We start from the raw sequence: 18,557 nt of genomic DNA on the forward strand, positions 1-18,557 counted from the left end.
TAAATACACCCTGATTGATAATTTCTTATTGTCCCTAAAAACACATTTTAATCTACAGATGTGAAACAGATTCAAATATCTAAAATGATTTGAGACATGATTATATTACTTCTAACGGTGCCAAAACGTTGTGAACATAGCATAACTTTTCTCAAACGTTTTCTTAAAATGTCGATTACTTTTCTGAAAATGCGACCAGGCAACAATTTTGACGAATACAGAGCAAAGCTGACTCAATGTTTTCTTATTTCCCATGACTTTGAATGCATCAGTAGAGCGCCACACGCTACACGTTTTATTATTGGTAGGTTTTTCATTCAATCATTTAATCATTTAATCAATCATTTACAATATCCTGTCCTCTTGGAGAGGAGGCGGGGTTTACCCATAGGTTAAATATTTTAAAGGGTCCAAGCATTAAGCCTGCTGACCTGTAACACACCTGTCACATATAAAACCTATGAAAACAGTATCCTAACAGAATGCTCTTCTTAGCAAACTCTAATTAGAAGTTTCCCAATATCCTGAATGGTCTTTACCCTTTTTTAAAGCTGCGAAGAAGAGACACATCAGTGCAATTCCCCTGATAAATAATGAATCTTTGTTTTTTTCACCATCTTGCCTTTATCAATGTGGGTTATTTTTTTAAATTGATGTTTACATGTAATTAGCAGGTTTTTTTCATGATAAAAAAAAGATATAAAAAAGAGCATAATACTTTGTGGCCTACTTTTCAGGACATGTGGTACCTAGCATAAAACCTGTATCAAGAGGTTATGTGGGGTTGGATGTCACACTTTTGCTCTCAGTGGATTTTTTAATGGTAATAAATTGTTATGAATTCAACTTTAAATGATGTCTAACTCTGTAAATCTCCTCGTTTAAAATCTTAAGTCTGCCTTGGGTCCTTTTTTTTAAGGTCTTACTTTTTACATGTTATACTATTATATGAAATATTGTGATTTTTTACTAATTTCTGGTCATTTAAAATTCTAAAACAAATTATTCTTAATGATGAGAAACAAATTAACATTAAAAAAAATAAACAGTGTGTGTGCGATAGATCCAAAGGAGACACAATCACTTACAATTTCAATGTAATTATGACAACGTACAATAAATTACAATCTCTTTCTCTTCATATTAGATCAAATACATGACATTTCAAATACATTTAATTACACCATTGATAAATAAACAGATAAGACTTCAGAGGTGAATAAATCCCTTTCAAAAAGCCACACTCACTGGCAGATACTAGGTACAATTATAATGTAATTTCTTTATTCAATCATCAAAAATCATTGCTCTTTAATTGTTGAATATGAATGATATAGTTCAACATTGTGGGTCCATGTAGTGCATTTCTGATCATTACTTTAACCAATCATTATAGAGAGATCAAATTCAGTAGGTGCATCAAAAGAAACAAAACATTGCTTAAAACCCTTTATCTGTGAGAGATTTCACAAAACTGCTGCTTCTCTTTCAGACTTTTGATTAAATTAAACTGGGGAAATACTTGCTTCTGATTGGCTTGCAACTCAAACAGTTACAGTATCTAAATCTGTGCACAGAAAACTATGGTAACTGTTCTTCTTTCGTGCTAATAACACCTCTTGTATAACAGACCATATCACAGGTTAATGCTTTCTGAAAACAAACTTTAAAAAAGCTCATTTGAGTGCGGATTCCTCTTTTGACAAGTGGCCCCTACGATCATATGCCACAGCTGTGCCATAAAGCAATCATGAAAGAGGATTGCAGTAAAATGAAAGGGAATAAAGCAGATTAACTTTGGTCATATGTCACCAGATGAACCAGACAGCCTATCACACAACAGGAAGTGTTAGTCTGCTGTATTTTGCTTGACCATGAAGCGCATGCTAGAAATCACGCCTGCAAACACTGTTCGAGCTGTAAACCTAGTGGCAATGTCGATAGTTAACTCCCGTTATCCTCTGAAAAGGAGGAAATTATTGACCTAAATTGGTAACAATGTGTCAACTATACAGACATTTAGCCCCCTCCTTACATCCTGTGCCCGGTGAGCTGTGTTTTTACTGGTTTAACTTTGTTTGTCTTGAAAAGAAGGAGCCAGTTAACACTAAAGAAATAAAGACCTAAAAACATGCTGAGCTAATTTGAGAGGTAGCTCAGCCCAAAGCCCCTACTGGCTTAGTGTTTTCAAGTGTCAGAGAGACGCCCAAGTCAAACAGGAAACGGCTTCAATCATTGTTTTTACCGGTTTTACTAACCTAACCTTTTAAAAAGCACAAAAAGTGTTGAACAACTTGTGTATAAACTTTATCTAGGCCTCTGTCATTATGAGGACGATCTATAAACTGGCAAATTGATCTTATAGTGTATAAAGATGATCACTGATACTGATCTGTATCGAATACTCTATTTTTTGCTTCATTGCCCGACCCTATGATTACTTGATTTGTTCTGATAAACAAAACAACAGACTTTAAATGATTTCATATTTTCTGATACTAGAGGGGCTTTTTATATATCACAACTTCAGAACACCCGTAATTATTTTCTTATTTGATCACTACATTAGGCCGTCTCTTTGGAATCAGCCTTTTTAAGCGCGAAGAGAAACTACACCAAACTTGAAATCCAGGTAAGGAGCCTGCAGGTATTCAAGTCTGTATCGAGCAAAATCCAGCAACATCACAGAGAAATTACAGTTTTCCTTCCTTTATGAAAAACGTCACTGTACGTTATCAGTACTGTCACAATTTATTTCTACTGATCAGAACTGTCCTGCAGTGTTGTGACACACACACTTTATCATGAACCATGGCAGCAGTTGTTGATAGTAGTTGCAGTACTTTACAGGTGGATGTCCTGGTAATGTGCTTTTGTTGTTTCTCTCCTCTGAGGTGCTCTCTTAGAAGCCTTGTATATGGCAATAGGCCTCCAAGCTGGAGAAGAGGATGTAGAGGAACCAGAGTCCAAAGAAAAGCAATGAGGTGAGGATCTTGGGGATCCGTGGGCCTCCCAGTTCGCCCCCTATGGACGGCCTCCGGCGCAGCATCAACACTCCCATAGAGAGAAAGGCAAAAATGGTGAAGAGTGTCACGGAGAAGGCCAGCGAGCCGGGGTCCACACGGAAGACCTTACCTTTGACCTCCCAGTACACAGCAGCCACGGACCAGGCCAACCCGATACCCAGAAACACATTCACAGCATTGCTTCCTGTCACATTGCCTATACATGCATCTGCGTACTGGTCCTGAGTGGCAGCCACTTTACTTGCAAAGGTATCTGGAGACAAGGGAGTGAAGATAGAAAATATACTTTAGTAATTTGATCCAACACAGTAACCATTTAGTGCTTTATTCATTCCCTGGATTACATGACTGACACACTGACTTCAACATGGGACACACACATGTACATAGCAAAAAAATTTAATTTCCCTCAGGATCAATAAAGTATCTATCTATCTATCTATCTATCAAAAACTAAGACTCACTCACAGAATATAGAGACTACCTTTAGAAGAAAGATGGACATTTACGCCTGTTATCTGCCAACTTAAAGAGGTGGAAGGGCCCCTCTGATCTGCCATATGACAGACGATTGCAATATGTAACGTCAAGCAAGCAGGGTGGAACAGCTGTGTGTGTGCATGTCTGAGTGTGTGTACGTAAAGCTTGTGCTCTTTGTTCACACCTTGTGCATCTTGTACTTCCACAACACCAAGATGCATTGTGAAATCACAAACTGCGACACTGATATCAAGCCGTTTGGAATTCAAAGTGTAAGCAGAAAGACGTAATGAAATTTGCAGAATCACAATTTGTAAAGAGCTAAAGGAAATAAGCCTTCTTGTCACATAATGTATTACCTCAGTAGGTATTTTCCTAATAACTTTAGGGTCTAGACCTCTTGTTTCAAGTCTTCTTCAATACACCTTGATATGTTTTTATGCAAATTATCGTCCTATTAATCAAATATAGCAGGACAGGCTTTAGGGCACAGCTACCTTCTTCAGGATTCTGTTATTAAACTCACTCTGTTTTGGCTGTTTATTTTCTCTAAGTTTCACAATTTAATTAATATCATATTAGTAATTTCTAACCCCTCACTCTGCTCCAGCTCTACTGCCTTATCTGAATATAACTTACAACTCTTAAAATGTTTATATTATATAAAGTGCCAAATAACAATTTATATTAAGACTCTTTTAAGACTTTTGTAATGTGTTTTACACAGACAGAGGCAAAGAAAAACTGCCCTCAACAGGCAGAAACCTCGATCTGAACTGGACTTCAAAGTGGATAACATCTGCCTCTACATGTGTTTGATGACTTGCTACCAAAGCTGCCCATCAACAAGTATAGTCTCCCCTCTCGCTCTGACAAACAAGAAGGCAAAAACAAATAAATGCCAAACTCAGGGCTTTTAAATGGTAGACTCCAAACAAATTGGGGACGTCACAACACTACCTCCATTTCTTATACAAGTCTATGTTAGAACCACTTACCAGGAAGTGAAGTCCCCAGAGCCACAAAGACCACAGCAGTGACAGTGTCTCTCAGGCCTACGGTGCAGCCGAAATGAGAGGCCAGGTCTCCAATAACGGCTGTTAAGATACCAATGACAGAGATCGACACTATAAAGCACGCCCAGCCGTTCCAGTACTCTGTTGGCGGGACGAAAGCAAACAGAATCTTCCAGAAAATGCACAATATGTGCATGAAATAGTCGAAGCAGTTCGGCATCCGCTGCTCCTCATCTCCATCACCTGTTTAGAGAAGACACAGTGGTGATGCAGTCACGCTGTCAGGTACGAGCTTATGACCTCAAATTAGGCTGCAAACAAGAAAGTTGTAACAAGGCGCCTTCATATAATCAATAGTTATGGACATAGTGTGCAGATAAATTATCATCAAGTACTCAATGATTGGATTGACTTCATATTTATTCTTTTTTACTCTTCCTATAAATTATGAAAGTCTTCATTTTTTCCAGCATTAGGGACAGTGGAAAGTCTTATTGCACACGGTTTACTTAACACATGACCAAAAGATCAAAGCTTATGTTGAGATGGTGGAGAATAATACAACCAGGACAAATTGTGCTGTTATAAATGATGTAAGTGATGATTTGAACGTATCGCTCTCAGGTGAAAGCTCATGTAATGAAAGCTTTTTATATTGTACAGGCACGAGAGTTCTGTTTGTCTTCTCGTTGAACTGTGCGAGAGTAGGCTCACAAGGAAATCTCCAAAAATATCTTTGAACTTGTTGTGTATGTTAATATTCAACAGACATACTTGAGAGTAGTATCAATCCACTAATCACACAGATGAAGGTAAATGAATGCTGAAACTGGTCGGTTTGAGAAATGGTAAACATTTACAAATAACATGAGGAAATCACGTATTGTCCCAGATTAGTTAACTAACAGAAGAATGAAATCCTTCCAGTTGTAACACTTAATTATGGACATCTATTCCACCAGGAAACATTCCTTTAATTTACAATCTTGACCTGAGTAAATGGAAAATATAACGCACATTAGAAAACCCTGACTGAAATAAAAGCTCAGAATGGATTTGAAGCTGAAGTTCAGTAAAGTGATACACAACACTTTTTCTTAATTTTACACAATATTTAAATTAAGAGTAACTCAAAATGATACATAGAGTTTAAACTATTCACTGACCTGAACTGACTGAGAGGGCTTCCATGAACTGTTCTCTCCATGAGTGAGTGCCGAGCACCTCAGCCAGATTTGTGTCCTTCAACAGTTTGTCGACTGTGTTCTGAAATCAAACATTGACACAGGTTCATCATATGTATAATACGACATGTTTTCTATTTGTTACCCCTGTATAAACAGGGCTTTAAAGAGAACTGTTATGTACAGGGCAATGTTGATCTAGAATAAACTGCCACTAAACTTACCCCAGATCACCAACAAGATGAGTTTTAAACAAGGATTAAGGAACGCAGTTTAAAAAAAAGAAATCAGTTTGGTCTGCATGTAACATGTATATGAATGTGTATATTTATATATTTTATATATGTGTTCATGACATTATGAATGTATGAAATGTATCAGTCCTTGGTTTGTCTGTGATTGTATTTTATTTTCTTCGCTAATGTTGTGAATTAGATTTATCATGTTTTTGTGTTGTCTTGTTTTGTTTGTATGGACCTCAGGAAGAATAATTGTGACTGCGGTAACAACTAAAGGGGATCCAATGTAAATAAATAAATAATGATCAAATTATCCCTAAGGGATACTTTGAAGGGGATTTTCTTTGTGTCACGATACTGTGGCCCTCGACAAATTAAAGATGGGGAAATGAAATAATACATGTGTGATAAAAAGCTTTATCCTTTCATTTGCATTTTGATATAAACTAGACACAGTGTGACACACTTTATGGCACATATATGAAGAACAGCAACAAAGCAACATGCTTTACTTTTTAACCGAGTTTGAATAAAGTGAAAAAACCTTCCACACACAGCACACATGGATGGATGTACACTAACTGCTTCAGTTCAAATCAATGCATGAGAAATGTTCATAATAGAAAAGGAGAAGGTGGGAGTTTTCAGCAGTTTTCCATCAATGGTAAATAAAAGAGAAAGTGAGATGGGAAAGGTCTTTCAGGTCACAACACACAGCATGCTGACAGAAACTGTACCTGGTCCAATACTCCATTTAGAGTCTGATGTGTAAGAAGGTGCAAGGTGGTTAAAAAGACAAGTAAACTCTCCAGACATAAAACATTGTTTTTGTCTGTCTCGAACGACTATCACCCCTGAAATGCATACATGTTAAAGCTTTTAAAGAAATGCCACCTTAATACCAGTTTGTTTGTCCAGTAAAAGAAATGTTCAATATTGAAATGGTCAGTTGTTACAGCATGTTTCAGGTGTTACAGGTTGCATATCTTCATATTTCTTCTCAGATGTGTGGGATATCAATAAAAAGGTCTGCTTCATATTACCTGAACCTAAACTGAATCAAACCTGTTGTCTGTACCGTCACTGATCTATTGGACAGAGGACAGAGTGGACTTATTAGTCTGATATCTTCAATCAGCCTTACACACCTTGAACTCACAGGACTCCTCTATGATGACCTCCAGTCTGCTGTGTTCTCCTAAAATAGGTTTTCCCATCTCGGAGATCCTGCGTGCGTCCTCCTCCTCAGGGGTGGGGTTACCTGTCAGGGAAAACAGACATTTAATTAATGAAAAAATATATATACATATATAAGGTGTTGTATAAAATATGTGTATCTTATGACCAGGCATGAGAGAAAAAAAGACAAGAGACGGACTTTGCAATACTTACAGAAATAAGTTTAAAACCATTTCAAATAAATGAAAAAAATTGTTTAACTGGCACTTATACAAAAGGTTCATTTGAACCCTATTATCAAAATAAATTGTCACTTTTTCTCCAAATGCAAAAGAAGACAAAAATGATAACGTCCTTGTTCTTTTCTAGTACTCTGCTGAATACTCTTAAATATTACTCTTAAGTATTGCTTTGTTTTGGGTGTGTGTGTTTTTTTTGTTTTGTTTTTTTTACCAGAAATGTCCTTTGGCATGCGTTTATTTCATAGGGTTATTTATGAAACAAACAACCCCATCATGCAAACAAAAAATGTTTCACACACTAAAGCTTCAAAGATGAACATTTTCAAAGGTGCTGCGTGTAGCATCAAGAGAGAACTTGGCTTCAATGATCTGACATGTTTCTTTTATAGAGCCCATCCTCTGCTCTATTATAAAGAGGATATTGGGCTCAGGACTTTGTTTGAGCTTGTTGTTTGTCCCTAACTTTATCTTACATATTGGTTTCTGCTAACTTGGCCATAACCTAGAGCCTAAACCGGAACCATTAACCCAAAAAGATTTTCTGCTTCCTGTTGAACAAAAGCGATAAATGATAGATGTTATTATTTTTTCCTGTAGTTTATGCTTTTAATAAAACATGTGGCATGAAAGGAGCTCAAGCCTTTAGAGTTTTCTGAAAAAGGTCAAGTAATGTAAGTGATCAAGAGATTACAGCCCTCTTCTGAACAAAGTCCTGGGACTGTAAATGACATGTAGCAAAATCTGATTTTTTTCCTTCAGCAATTAGTAGCCTACAGGCCAACTTATATCACAGAAAAAGAGGGTGATGACTGTGTGTACTTCACAGCTGATGCTATGGGACTTAAGCTCCCACATCTTGTCCATGCAGATTTGAAAATGCACATAAATAAGTTAGTTTTTTAAAAACTGCTGCTCAGAGCACCTTTAACATGCAAGCCTACAACCAAACCATCTTACCCTGGTTTAGCAGCAGAGCTGTGAAGACAGACACACAACGATTAAATACAATGTAACAAAATGATAAACACAACAGAAGAGTGACTTGAGATCATTTAAAATGCAAAAAGGAAAACTTGATACACTTTGTGAGCAGTTCAGGCATGCAAAGTGCGAACTGTTAGCCTTTATTTTCACTCTTCCCCAAAGAGATAAATTACTGTACTTTACAATCTAATTGGTTCGTTGGCCTCCACTAACAAGTGCAGATCCAATTCCTGCACCATTCTTTTAACACATTAAGCTTACAGGAAACAGGCAGCTAAAGGATACTAAAGTAATAATTGGCTCGTGTGCTGCATTGAAACAGAGACAGTGGTGAGCAGCAGCATGTAATCTTAGGTTACTGTCTGTGACGCAGGTCCCAGCATTCAGCCGCCTCTGTGCCTGTTGTTATTGTTTTGCTACATGATATGCCGCCGTTATTTTGGATGGTTGCTATTTCAATGTGAATGTAAACAGAGGCTTTTGTTTGATTACCATAACAGAGAAAACACAAGTTACTAAGAAGCTCAATATGACATTAAAAACGCTTCCACACTCACCAGAGAGTCCTCGCTTCAGCCATTTGGGATCCTCGAGCACGATGAAGAAGTTCTCCTGCTTCTCATACTCCTCCACATTTATTATGCGCACTTTTAAGACCTGACTGGAGATATTCATTCATGCACGCACACAGACACATACAGAGATGGCAGTTTTTTCTTTCATTAACTAATAATAAAGTTGTACTGAAAATGATAAATTAAAGGTGCATTAACATACATTTCCTCCCCATTTAAAACATTTACTCTGCTGTCTAAATCACATCGCAAATTCAAGTGAGCTAAATAATTAATAACAATGGACCTTTAAATAATTCAGACTTTAACAGAGACTGCTTTTGCTCTTATGTGTGCCAACCAAATACAGCCAAACATGCAGCAAGACAATGTCTTTTGTTAATCTGTGTTTGGTAGACTAGTCGGAAATGCTGACAAATTCTAAAAACTTGAAAGGAAAATATATAAACACAGAAGACAAAAAAAGCACAGACAATACCTTCAGTAAAGAAGGTGCGCCCAATTGTCACCTCCTCTATACTGCGATGCCCCATGTTACACAACTGTCTCACTAAGTGTACAATTAGCACATGTGCAAACACAGATTATATAACCTGCAAATTTAATGTGAAAAGGATCTGTTGGTTTACATGGGGTGACTGGAGGTTCCCACACCTGATCGGGGGGTGGGATAATCCTCAGATGTCACGTTGTCAGGTAACTCTGTCTATTAGGACCTCCTCCACCTGGAGAGTGGGACTGATAACCCATAGTTATGTTTCACTGAGGTTCACGTGTGCATTTTCTTAGAGCACTAATGGATAACAATAAAAACATTTAGGATGCTGTGTGTATCTTCATTATGTGGTTATTATGTCTGCTGTTTCAGATAACAGTTGACCAAAAAGGTAGTTTTTCTATCATTTGTTTTTCCAATTGTTGGCTAATGATCGACTCCCACCTACCCTTTGAATCAAATTTAATTTGGTTTTAGGTTTTGGTTGTCCTTCGTTAAAATGATTTATTAACAATGAACATTTTAAGACCAAACCCATTGACGATTTATTGGTAGGATCTTTCCAAAAACATCCATCCATTATCTTTACCGCTTTCCCGTTCATGGTTGTGTGTGTAGGGGGGGGGAGCTGGAGCTGATCCCAGCTGTTATTGGGCGAGGGGCGGGGTTATACCCTGGACTGGTCGCCAGTCAATTACAGGGCTCACATATAGAGACAGACAAGCAGCCACACTCACATTACAGGCAATTATAGAGTCACAGATGAACCTAACAAGCATGTGTTTGGACTGTGGGAGGAAGCCGGAGTAGCCGGAGAGAACCCACACATGCACGGGAAGAACATGCAAACTCCACACAGAGAGACTCCTGTCAAACGGGGATTCAAACCAGGAACCTCCTCGCTGTGAAGCTATTCCATGTTATACTGATTGAGACGTTATTTTCTAATTGCTAAACAACTTTAGATGTTAATTATTGGTTTATAAACTTCTTTTTTTAATAGTGGTCAAAGGATCACAATTGATCCACCCCCTCTGGGCTCAGACCGCATGTGATTCACGGACTAATGGACGATTATCAGTATTATGTAACATTAATGTACTGGCTACTAGCTAAATCCCTGTGAAGAGTCAATTCAGTCTTTTTAAATATATTTTTATGCAAGTATTTCTCCAAATTTCACAAATAAAAAGGTTGAACAGTGTTGATATTTCATTGTTTATGCTTACTTTGTATCAAACCAAGCTTCGTCTTTACTTCTCTCCCTCTCACCGTGTCTGTTTTTATTTATTATGAAGTTTCAGCTGCTGGTTTCAGGTCACAACAATCAGTAGCTACTTAAATGTACTCCATGTTAAAGATACAGTCTGATGAGTCATAATGTCTTCTTCCTGGTGAAGTATAGATCGATGTTTTAGGAAACAAATCCATCAGACTTAAAGGCTCCTGACTTTTATTTCCCTCTTTCTGCCTTAACTTTGTGATGTTGTCTCACCTGGTCTGTTCATTAGTGAACTCCAGCTCTCCTCTGGTGTCCTCGTAGTCCACCCCCGCCTTGGCACTCCCATCCTCTGTATGATAGGGTACTGAGACGGTCCCCCTGGAGCCTGAGTTCCTCACCACTGTGACTGTCAGCGTGCCCGTGCTCTCACTGACCCGCAGCACTTGCTGGCCAAAGGTAAAGATGCCAGCGTGGTCATCGTCCAGGATTGTGATTGTGGCAACAAGCGGCTCCACTAGTCTCCCCTTTTGTGGACTTCCTGCCCCTTCACTTCCACCTTCTTCTAACCTCAGGTTCTGAAGACGCACAAAGAAGTGCTCATCCTCCTCAAAGACGTCATCGTCCAGGATTCCCACCTGAAGAGCGAAGACATTTGTATGGTTACTCTCCTCGTACATTTCTGGGGAAATTTGTTTTAGCTACCATGAGCTGGAAAAAACTGAAGTCACATTGTCAAAACTCTTCACACAGTCATTGAAAAAGAAATCATTTGGATGAATCTCTTTTCTTGGATTTAAAAAAAAAGCATGGCGTCTTTCCTGCATGTACTTATTGCTAGTTTAGTTTTAAGATCGCTCGCTTGTCTTGTTATAAGTCCAGTTGCTAATCAGACATAATGGGATGGAGTGAGTCAGGATCAGAAACATTTCTTAACTTTTTTATTAAAGCTTTACTTGAATCATATTTCAAATATTAACTAAATTCAAAATGATCCAAAAAGCTGTAGTATGTTAGTGCTCCATTTCTTCTTCATTCTTAAAACATAAACCTGAGTCATGTTAATCAAGTGAAAAGGTGTTGTTCCTACTCGAATATAAAATAATAATTTATATGAAAATCATTCCAACTTCAGAGGGAAACATTCATTCTTTATGTATTGCTCCCTGTTGTTAATGTTTTAAGGTCAATGTGTTCAAAGGGTCAGCTTGTCTCATTTACTTTACTTTACTTGTCTCAGTAAAGACTGTTGTCAGTGTTTCTGTCAAACGAGGTTTTGACTATAATGCAGAAAATAATCATCACCAGAATACAGGAACTTGGTATTTCTTGCATCTTTGACACATCATTTGTTTATATTAAAGGCATATTTGGCTTACTTGAACAGTTGACATGAACTGTAAACACACTCACATTATCGTGTCACTGAGACTTTTTTTTGTCATTGTAACACCTTCTCTTCTCGTTGCTCACCTTAATCTCTTTGTGTGTCTCCCCTGGTTTAAACACCAGAGTTCCTTTAGTGAATTCATAGTCAGCTCCAGCGTTGGCAGAGCCGTTTTCTGTACAGTAGTCCACATAAAAGGTGTCCTGGCCTGTCCCCCCATCGAGGATCACCCCGAGGCTCATAGAGACGCAGTTCTCCGTGCACTGGTACTGAGCGCTCTCAAAACATATGTGTGAGCACGTGGCCTTGTCAGAATCCAGACCTCCAGAGCGACGCGTGTGCTCAGCAGCGTGTTTCTTTAAAATGTTTCCAGCGCCGATCATCATGCGTGTGGCCTGAACGCGGTAGAAAGCACGGCTCTTCTTTTTCTGAACCAGAGTCGAGTAGTTAGCCATCTCAATCAGCTGGTCCAGGTCTTTGTCTGGGTGCTTCTCCTTCAGGTCTTTTAGGATCTGGACCACCTATGCAAGAGAGGAAACAGGTTATAAAGTCATGCATCATATTTCAAATGAAAGCTTCCTTTGTTTAACACAGCTGTACATCCTGGGTATTTATCTCAGCAGTTTTATTTCTAAGAGGAGTGACTGCGCACTTAGTGACAAGCTCCACAGCTATAATGACAGTTTTAGGCTTTATATCAGTTCTACGTGTAATTGGTTGAATTCACAATGAAAAAGAAAGAGTGGAAAAGATCATACTGGCGAGCTGAAAAGAGTATGAAGCAACTTCATAACGTGCATAAATATTAGATGTTGAGCAGCAGGTGTGTGATACAAATGTCATCACCCCCTGCGCTCACTCACAGTGAATTCTCTTGCATTTTACCTGCTGTGTTCACACACTGACTCACCCAGACTTGTTGTAGAAATTATACTAGCGGGCTGGCAGGAAAATAATCCCAATGTCGGAGTGAGAAATCTGGCCGTATTCTTTCACACATGCAGTTCATCCAGACAATTTCAGTAAAGTTTTACATGTTTAAAAAAAGTTTTGTTTTTTCTTGGAAGTTTTATGGATTTTAAATTAAAGGACCGATGCAGGGATCTTTCACAGGACACTGTGGAAACTCCTTAAGCTCCTGCAGTTAAAGCTCTCATGTGAACAGAATCCTACTGGGGATTAAATCTTCCTAACCTCAAGAAACTCTCCTTTTTAATTCAATTAAGTAGCTTCAAAATGAGACAAATTTAGATTCTGTGTTGGATTGAGAGTGTGGAAGATGTTCCCATACAAGTAGCTTCCTTCTGTCATCATGCCTTTTTAAAAATGGACAACTAAATGTCGACTCATGATGATGTGTCCTCATCAAAGTGCCTCCCTGATCCACCTGTCTCACCTCGTCGTTGGTTTTCTGGTCCAGTTCGTTGCCGGTCTGCACAGAGACTGTCACACTGGAGGAGTTTTCAGGGCAAGCACCCCCATCTGATAACTTTCCGTCCATGATTATGTCGATGCCTTTAGGGGCAAGGTCACCCTCCATTTCCACCACGATGCCGTGCCTCTTGTCGGCACGGTAACGCTTGTGCATGTACTTGTAGAAGAGAAGGCGACGGTCAGCGATCCAAGCCAAGACCACACACACCGGAAAATAAAGCAGCGTCACTATAGCCTCCCACACCTGGTAATACAGGGAATATATAAACACCACATGATAGGCAGACTTGATTTAGAACATGTATGTAGTCATGGGAAACACACCTCTACAATCCCAGGTGAGATGACTGCCAGAATGAGGTAGAGCCAAATGTAGGCAAAAATACTCCAGAAAGCGGTGATAAAAAACACTCGGAGGTGTTTGATTTTCCGCGACTCTTCGTTGGGGATTACAGACACACACAGCCCGATGATCACAAGCATGTTGAACGCAGCGCTGCCTACGATGGTGCTCGGGCCCAGCTCACCTGCTTCAAAGTTGTGCCCACACACCTGTCAGCATTTTAGAGACAGAAACAAATCCCATTGAACAAAATCAGTAAGTTAAGGAAATTGAATTTGAAAGTCATGTTACTAAGAAATAAAACAAATGTGTGGGCCTTGTTAACCAACTGTTCTTACACAGGAATGATGCTTAAATCACACCAGTCGAGTTTTCAACAAGTGTTATTGAAGATATGTAAATTACTGTTAGTGGTCTCTGACCCCCACACTGCTGACACCTTCTTCATGTTTGATCAAGTAAACAAATCAGTTTGTTTCTTCTGCTCAATAATACACCTTTTTTATGAATCGGGAGATATGTTTACTAGCTTCTCAGCTTTAAATTGATGCGACACAACAGTTTAAAATCGGCTACTGATGTTGGTTCATCTATATTATTTGCAAATGTTCATCAACAGAGCCGATAACAGCCCATACAGATGTTCAACTTATGCATCACCCTATTTAAAACCTTTTTTAAATAGGCTTGGAGAGCACATTCACATTTTTTTTTTATTTTAAGCATATTTTTTTAAAGGGTTAATGAGAAATGCTTTTTGTACCTCAATAACAGAAAGCAGGATCTCGGGTGCAGAGGAGCCCAGGGCCATGAGTGTGAGGTTGGACACAGTCTCGTTCCACACTCTCACTGTCGTTACCGTCCTTTCTCCGTTAGAATTAGTGATGGTCACCTCTTTCTCCTGCAGGTACAAATGTTTGTGAACATGTCAAAGATGATGTCAACAATGAACTTACGGGATACAAAAGTTCAATTTCATGCAATGGATGTAAAAGTTTTTAAAACATATTTTAAATGAACGTTTTAAACTGTTTAAATTAATACTGTTTGAAGTCTTTTTTAAGATGATGGAATATAATCTACTTTAATATGCTTTAATATATCTTTAGCCTGTGTTTAGACCTTTCATGGAATCATCTGTGGTAACACATGTCGGAGAACCACCACCAGGGAATAATAACTCAGATATGTTATTGTTGCCGTCTTCTCCTGGGACTGTGTCCATCTCACTTTACTGTTAATACAACCAGTTGAGCCCAGTTTGATGACCTGTTAGCTCAGCCAAGAACAAAAATTTGTCAGATGGATAACCAACTAATGTTTCAGACTAATATGAAAACAACCTTTAAAATGCTTCTTTCTGTCTTTCGTTTTAAGATTTTTTTCGTGGCTTATCATGTCATGGGTTCTGCATTAACTGCTATAACCTCTACAAATGGGACGTACGATTTAACCACTGAGCCAGGCTGGCGCCCCTCAATATTCTTGTCTCTTTTATGGAGTTAGAATGACTGTGTCAATGTGGCGGTATTTCATTTCTAACAAACATGAAGTTTATAATACCTGAGAGGTGATAACTTCGATGGAGGCCATGAAGCGGTCTGCGATGATGGAGATACCCAGGAAAATGTACATGAGACACATGAAGTAGACAACTGCTCTCCCCGCCTGTTCCCCCACTGGAGGGTTGAGAGGAAGCCACACCGGCAGCAGGATCCCCGGCTTACACACTACGATCCCTGCACACGCCTTCTTACCGGTAGAGTTAGCGGAGGACTGAGGCTGCTCAGGGCCAGACGCTCGCTCCACAAACTGCGGCCTGAAGGAGGTGCAAGGGTGGGTCAGGAAAAGAAGGGAGAGGAGGAGGAAGAGGAAGGGGGGAAGGTGAACGGGCCCCATGGTATCCCTGAGTGTGGAGGGGCCTGGGGTCTCTGAGGGAGGCGCTGGGTAAGAGGACTCTCCTAGAGGAACAGAGGAAGAGGTGTAAACATGTCTTTAGATGATTTCACTTTTATAAGACATAAGAGACTCTAAAAGAAATGGAAAAAGGCAGAAGGAATCAACACTTAATTTAGCTGTCTAATGATCTCTGATACTTGGTGCGAAATAAAAAAATAAAAGAAGTAAACCACTTTGAAGATCATTAATGATGAAGCTTTTTTCGTGTTGGATTACAGTCATAAAAGTTGAAGATGGCTGTCAGTTGGTCCATCACTTTTGCACACATTTAAAAACATCTCAATAACTACTGGATGATCACCTCTGTGATCACATGAATAGTTTGCAGAAGATTCCTATGACTTCATTGCAGCCATGAGGTTCACATTCGAGGTTTGGAGATAAATGTCTCTACAACCGTTGGATGGATTGACATGAAATTTGGTTCAGAAATACATGACACCACCCCTTCCCACTTTAAGATAAAATGAGTTCAATGATTAAAAGATTTTGCATAATGGAGTCACTGTTTTGCAAAAAAGAAAAAGGTATATGTTAATGATAACCAAATCAGTGTAGAAATATAAGAGGGAAAATAGAATATGAGTGGAAACATTTAGGTATTCATTTCCTCATAAATGAGGTATGAGGTAAGTGTGCCTTAACAGACAAGAACCATTTCAGTAAAGCTTTACATGGAAACAATGTGACATGTAACTGACTTAAAAGACACTTGTTTTTAACTTTCCAGCGTCTCAGTTTTTTCTGATTAGATACAACAAAAATATGGATGGATGTAGTGGATGTAAAAAGTAGACACATGGGAATGAAAAAAGAGAAAAGTTTCTTCACAAAGGACATTCTCTACATCTTGTAGATCTAAAACCTCTCTTCCTGCATGGTAGCCATTAGTAAAAAACTAATATAAAATGTGGATCAGCCATAAACTAGGGCTGGGCAATATGAACCAAAGATCATATCTATCTATAATTTCTTTAGCTGAACGGCAAAACACAAAATATTTCTCAATATTTGATTTGTGTAAAAGAATAACAAAAACTCAAATTGAAAGTCAAATCCACCTGGGCCAAATGACACATTTCACACAGGCACGTTTATTACTGGCCAGCTGCACAATGTCACACAATAAGCTACCCGCCTAGGAAAATAACAAATAATTATAACAAATAAAAATAGCAAATGTTCGATATACAAATTGTCTCACGCTTTATGTGGTTTGAAAATATATTCAGGGTTTTTCCTGCATAGAGAATTCTTTGGCGCCCCCAAAGAGGTTTTACCCAGCATCAAAAGAAAAAAAAGACGATTCAAATTGCAAATCAAATCCTCCCTAAATGTTAAAAATATCTATACATCAAACGACTGGTGAACAAGCAGAACATAAACTTAAATACGACGTCTCTGACTTCTAGAAGTCATCTCCCCTCTCATCTGCTTAAGCATACGGATAGCGCTGGTCAATAAGTTAACGACCGTAACGTCAGCCAGCTGTATGTGACCTTCTCCACACAGACTGTCAAACAGTGCTGCGTTATAGCCAGCAAATTTATTTTTATTATTTCTCAATTTCCTGATCTGATCAAATGATCCAAATGATCAGTGACTTAAATCTGTGATTATTTGACATAATACCTTAACTCAAATAAATGTACTTAAACAAATGTGTATGTAAAACGAAAACACAATTTAAAGGAAAAGAGCAGCCATCATAGGAAGAGGGTGAAATGCACTGAGGATGTGACCTCCCCTCTCCCAATCTCATTACACCCTCTCCCTCAAAATCCCTCTCCTCCCCTGTTTCACTGTTGCACTAAAAACATTTTTTACCAGATTTAATTGGGGTTTCAGTAACTTAAGCATATTGATAATATTATTTATAAAATGGTCAGAAATAACAGGAAATGTACAGATTTCTGTCAAATAAGGTAATACAGACTCAGACTATACTGTAATACACGGGTCAAACATTTACTACAGCACGTATAATCACCCCCCAAAGAAAACCCTGATATTGATATACCTTCAAAAATCTGTATCTCTCCTACCACAAACTTAGCACACACCAGTGCACACTGTTTCAGGATTGTCTTCTCTGTTACACAGCTAACGTGGCTTGTTGTTAAGCTAAAAGTAAAAGTAATCTGACCCCTCAGTGTTATCTTAAGCATATCCAAATGCCTTCAGAGAAACTAAAGCCAGCTTGATTAGCTATGCAGCTCCTTTAGTCATCATCGTCAACCCTGCTGGTTAGAATGATTAAGAGATAATTTACAGCTCAGATAACATTTTCTTTCCCTAAAGAGCTGTGACACAGTCTTTGTTTAAACACTATTTCAATGCAAATTGGAGGCAAACTGCGGTTTCCAGACAGTGAAAAGGCTTTTGACAACCTGTTACTTCAGACGGACATTTTCTTTATGTTTGCCCTTGTTGCTTTGATGCCAGAAGACACCAATATAATGACAACAATTTTTAATCCTTACAACTATTAAAATAGTTATTAATGACCAAATTTCTTAATTATCTAAAAACAACTAATTTTGACCTTTAACTGTCCAGTTTGAAACCCATCAACAGTGCACAGTGGTACACGTTTACAACAGGTTACAAGATGATAATAAGTGAAACACAAAGACTTATTCTATTCTAACTGACCCACCACACCATTACCTGGATAAGATGCACCTGTAAGCTTCTTCAAACTACCTTTAAACTCAAAGATACAGGAGAATGATCAAATCTGATGTGTTGTAAAATGGATAACATAGCACCGTTTGATCAGAATTAAGAGAAG

At 38.5% G+C, this 18,557-nt stretch overlaps 1 protein-coding gene across 2 annotated transcripts; it reads right to left on the bottom strand.

Annotated features, from left to right (window-relative positions):
- Positions 1-1,080: 1,080 nt before the first annotated feature.
- slc8a2a (solute carrier family 8 member 2a) lies at positions 1,081-15,761 on the bottom strand. 2 transcript variants are annotated; one of them, XM_065963139.1, is made up of 12 exons: positions 15,368-15,761; positions 14,568-14,705; positions 13,786-14,013; positions 13,424-13,705; positions 12,114-12,548; positions 10,917-11,278; positions 8,908-9,011; positions 8,324-8,341; positions 7,094-7,206; positions 5,689-5,788; positions 4,505-4,765; positions 1,081-3,279 (listed from the first exon to the last, which is right to left on the bottom strand). In XM_065963139.1, the coding sequence occupies exons 1-12, from the start codon at positions 15,701-15,703 to the stop codon at positions 2,903-2,905; spliced, it is 2,754 nt and encodes a 917-aa protein (XP_065819211.1). In that variant the 5' UTR covers positions 15,704-15,761; the 3' UTR covers positions 1,081-2,902. The 2 variants fall into 2 exon arrangements, with proteins under 2 accessions (XP_065819211.1, XP_065819212.1); XM_065963140.1 differs by lacking the exon at positions 8,324-8,341.
- Positions 15,762-18,557: the final 2,796 nt, after the last annotated feature.

This window comes from Labrus bergylta, chromosome 14, assembly GCF_963930695.1.
Source record: "Labrus bergylta chromosome 14, fLabBer1.1, whole genome shotgun sequence".
Taxonomy (NCBI): domain Eukaryota; kingdom Metazoa; phylum Chordata; class Actinopteri; order Labriformes; family Labridae; genus Labrus; species Labrus bergylta.

Excerpts from the sequence above, each read along its gene's own strand:
- slc8a2a (XM_065963139.1), bottom strand. The coding sequence starts at position 15,703 with ATGGGGCCCGTTCACCTTCCCCCCTTCCTCTTCCTCCTCCTCTCCCTT. Across the intron at positions 14,014-14,567 it reads TCCTGCTTTCTGTTATTGAG|GTGTGTGGGCACAACTTTGA; the intron begins GTACAAAAAGCA and ends AAATGCTGACAG. Across the intron at positions 13,706-13,785 it reads TCTCACCTGGGATTGTAGAG|GTGTGGGAGGCTATAGTGAC; the intron begins GTGTGTTTCCCA and ends CTGTATTACCAG.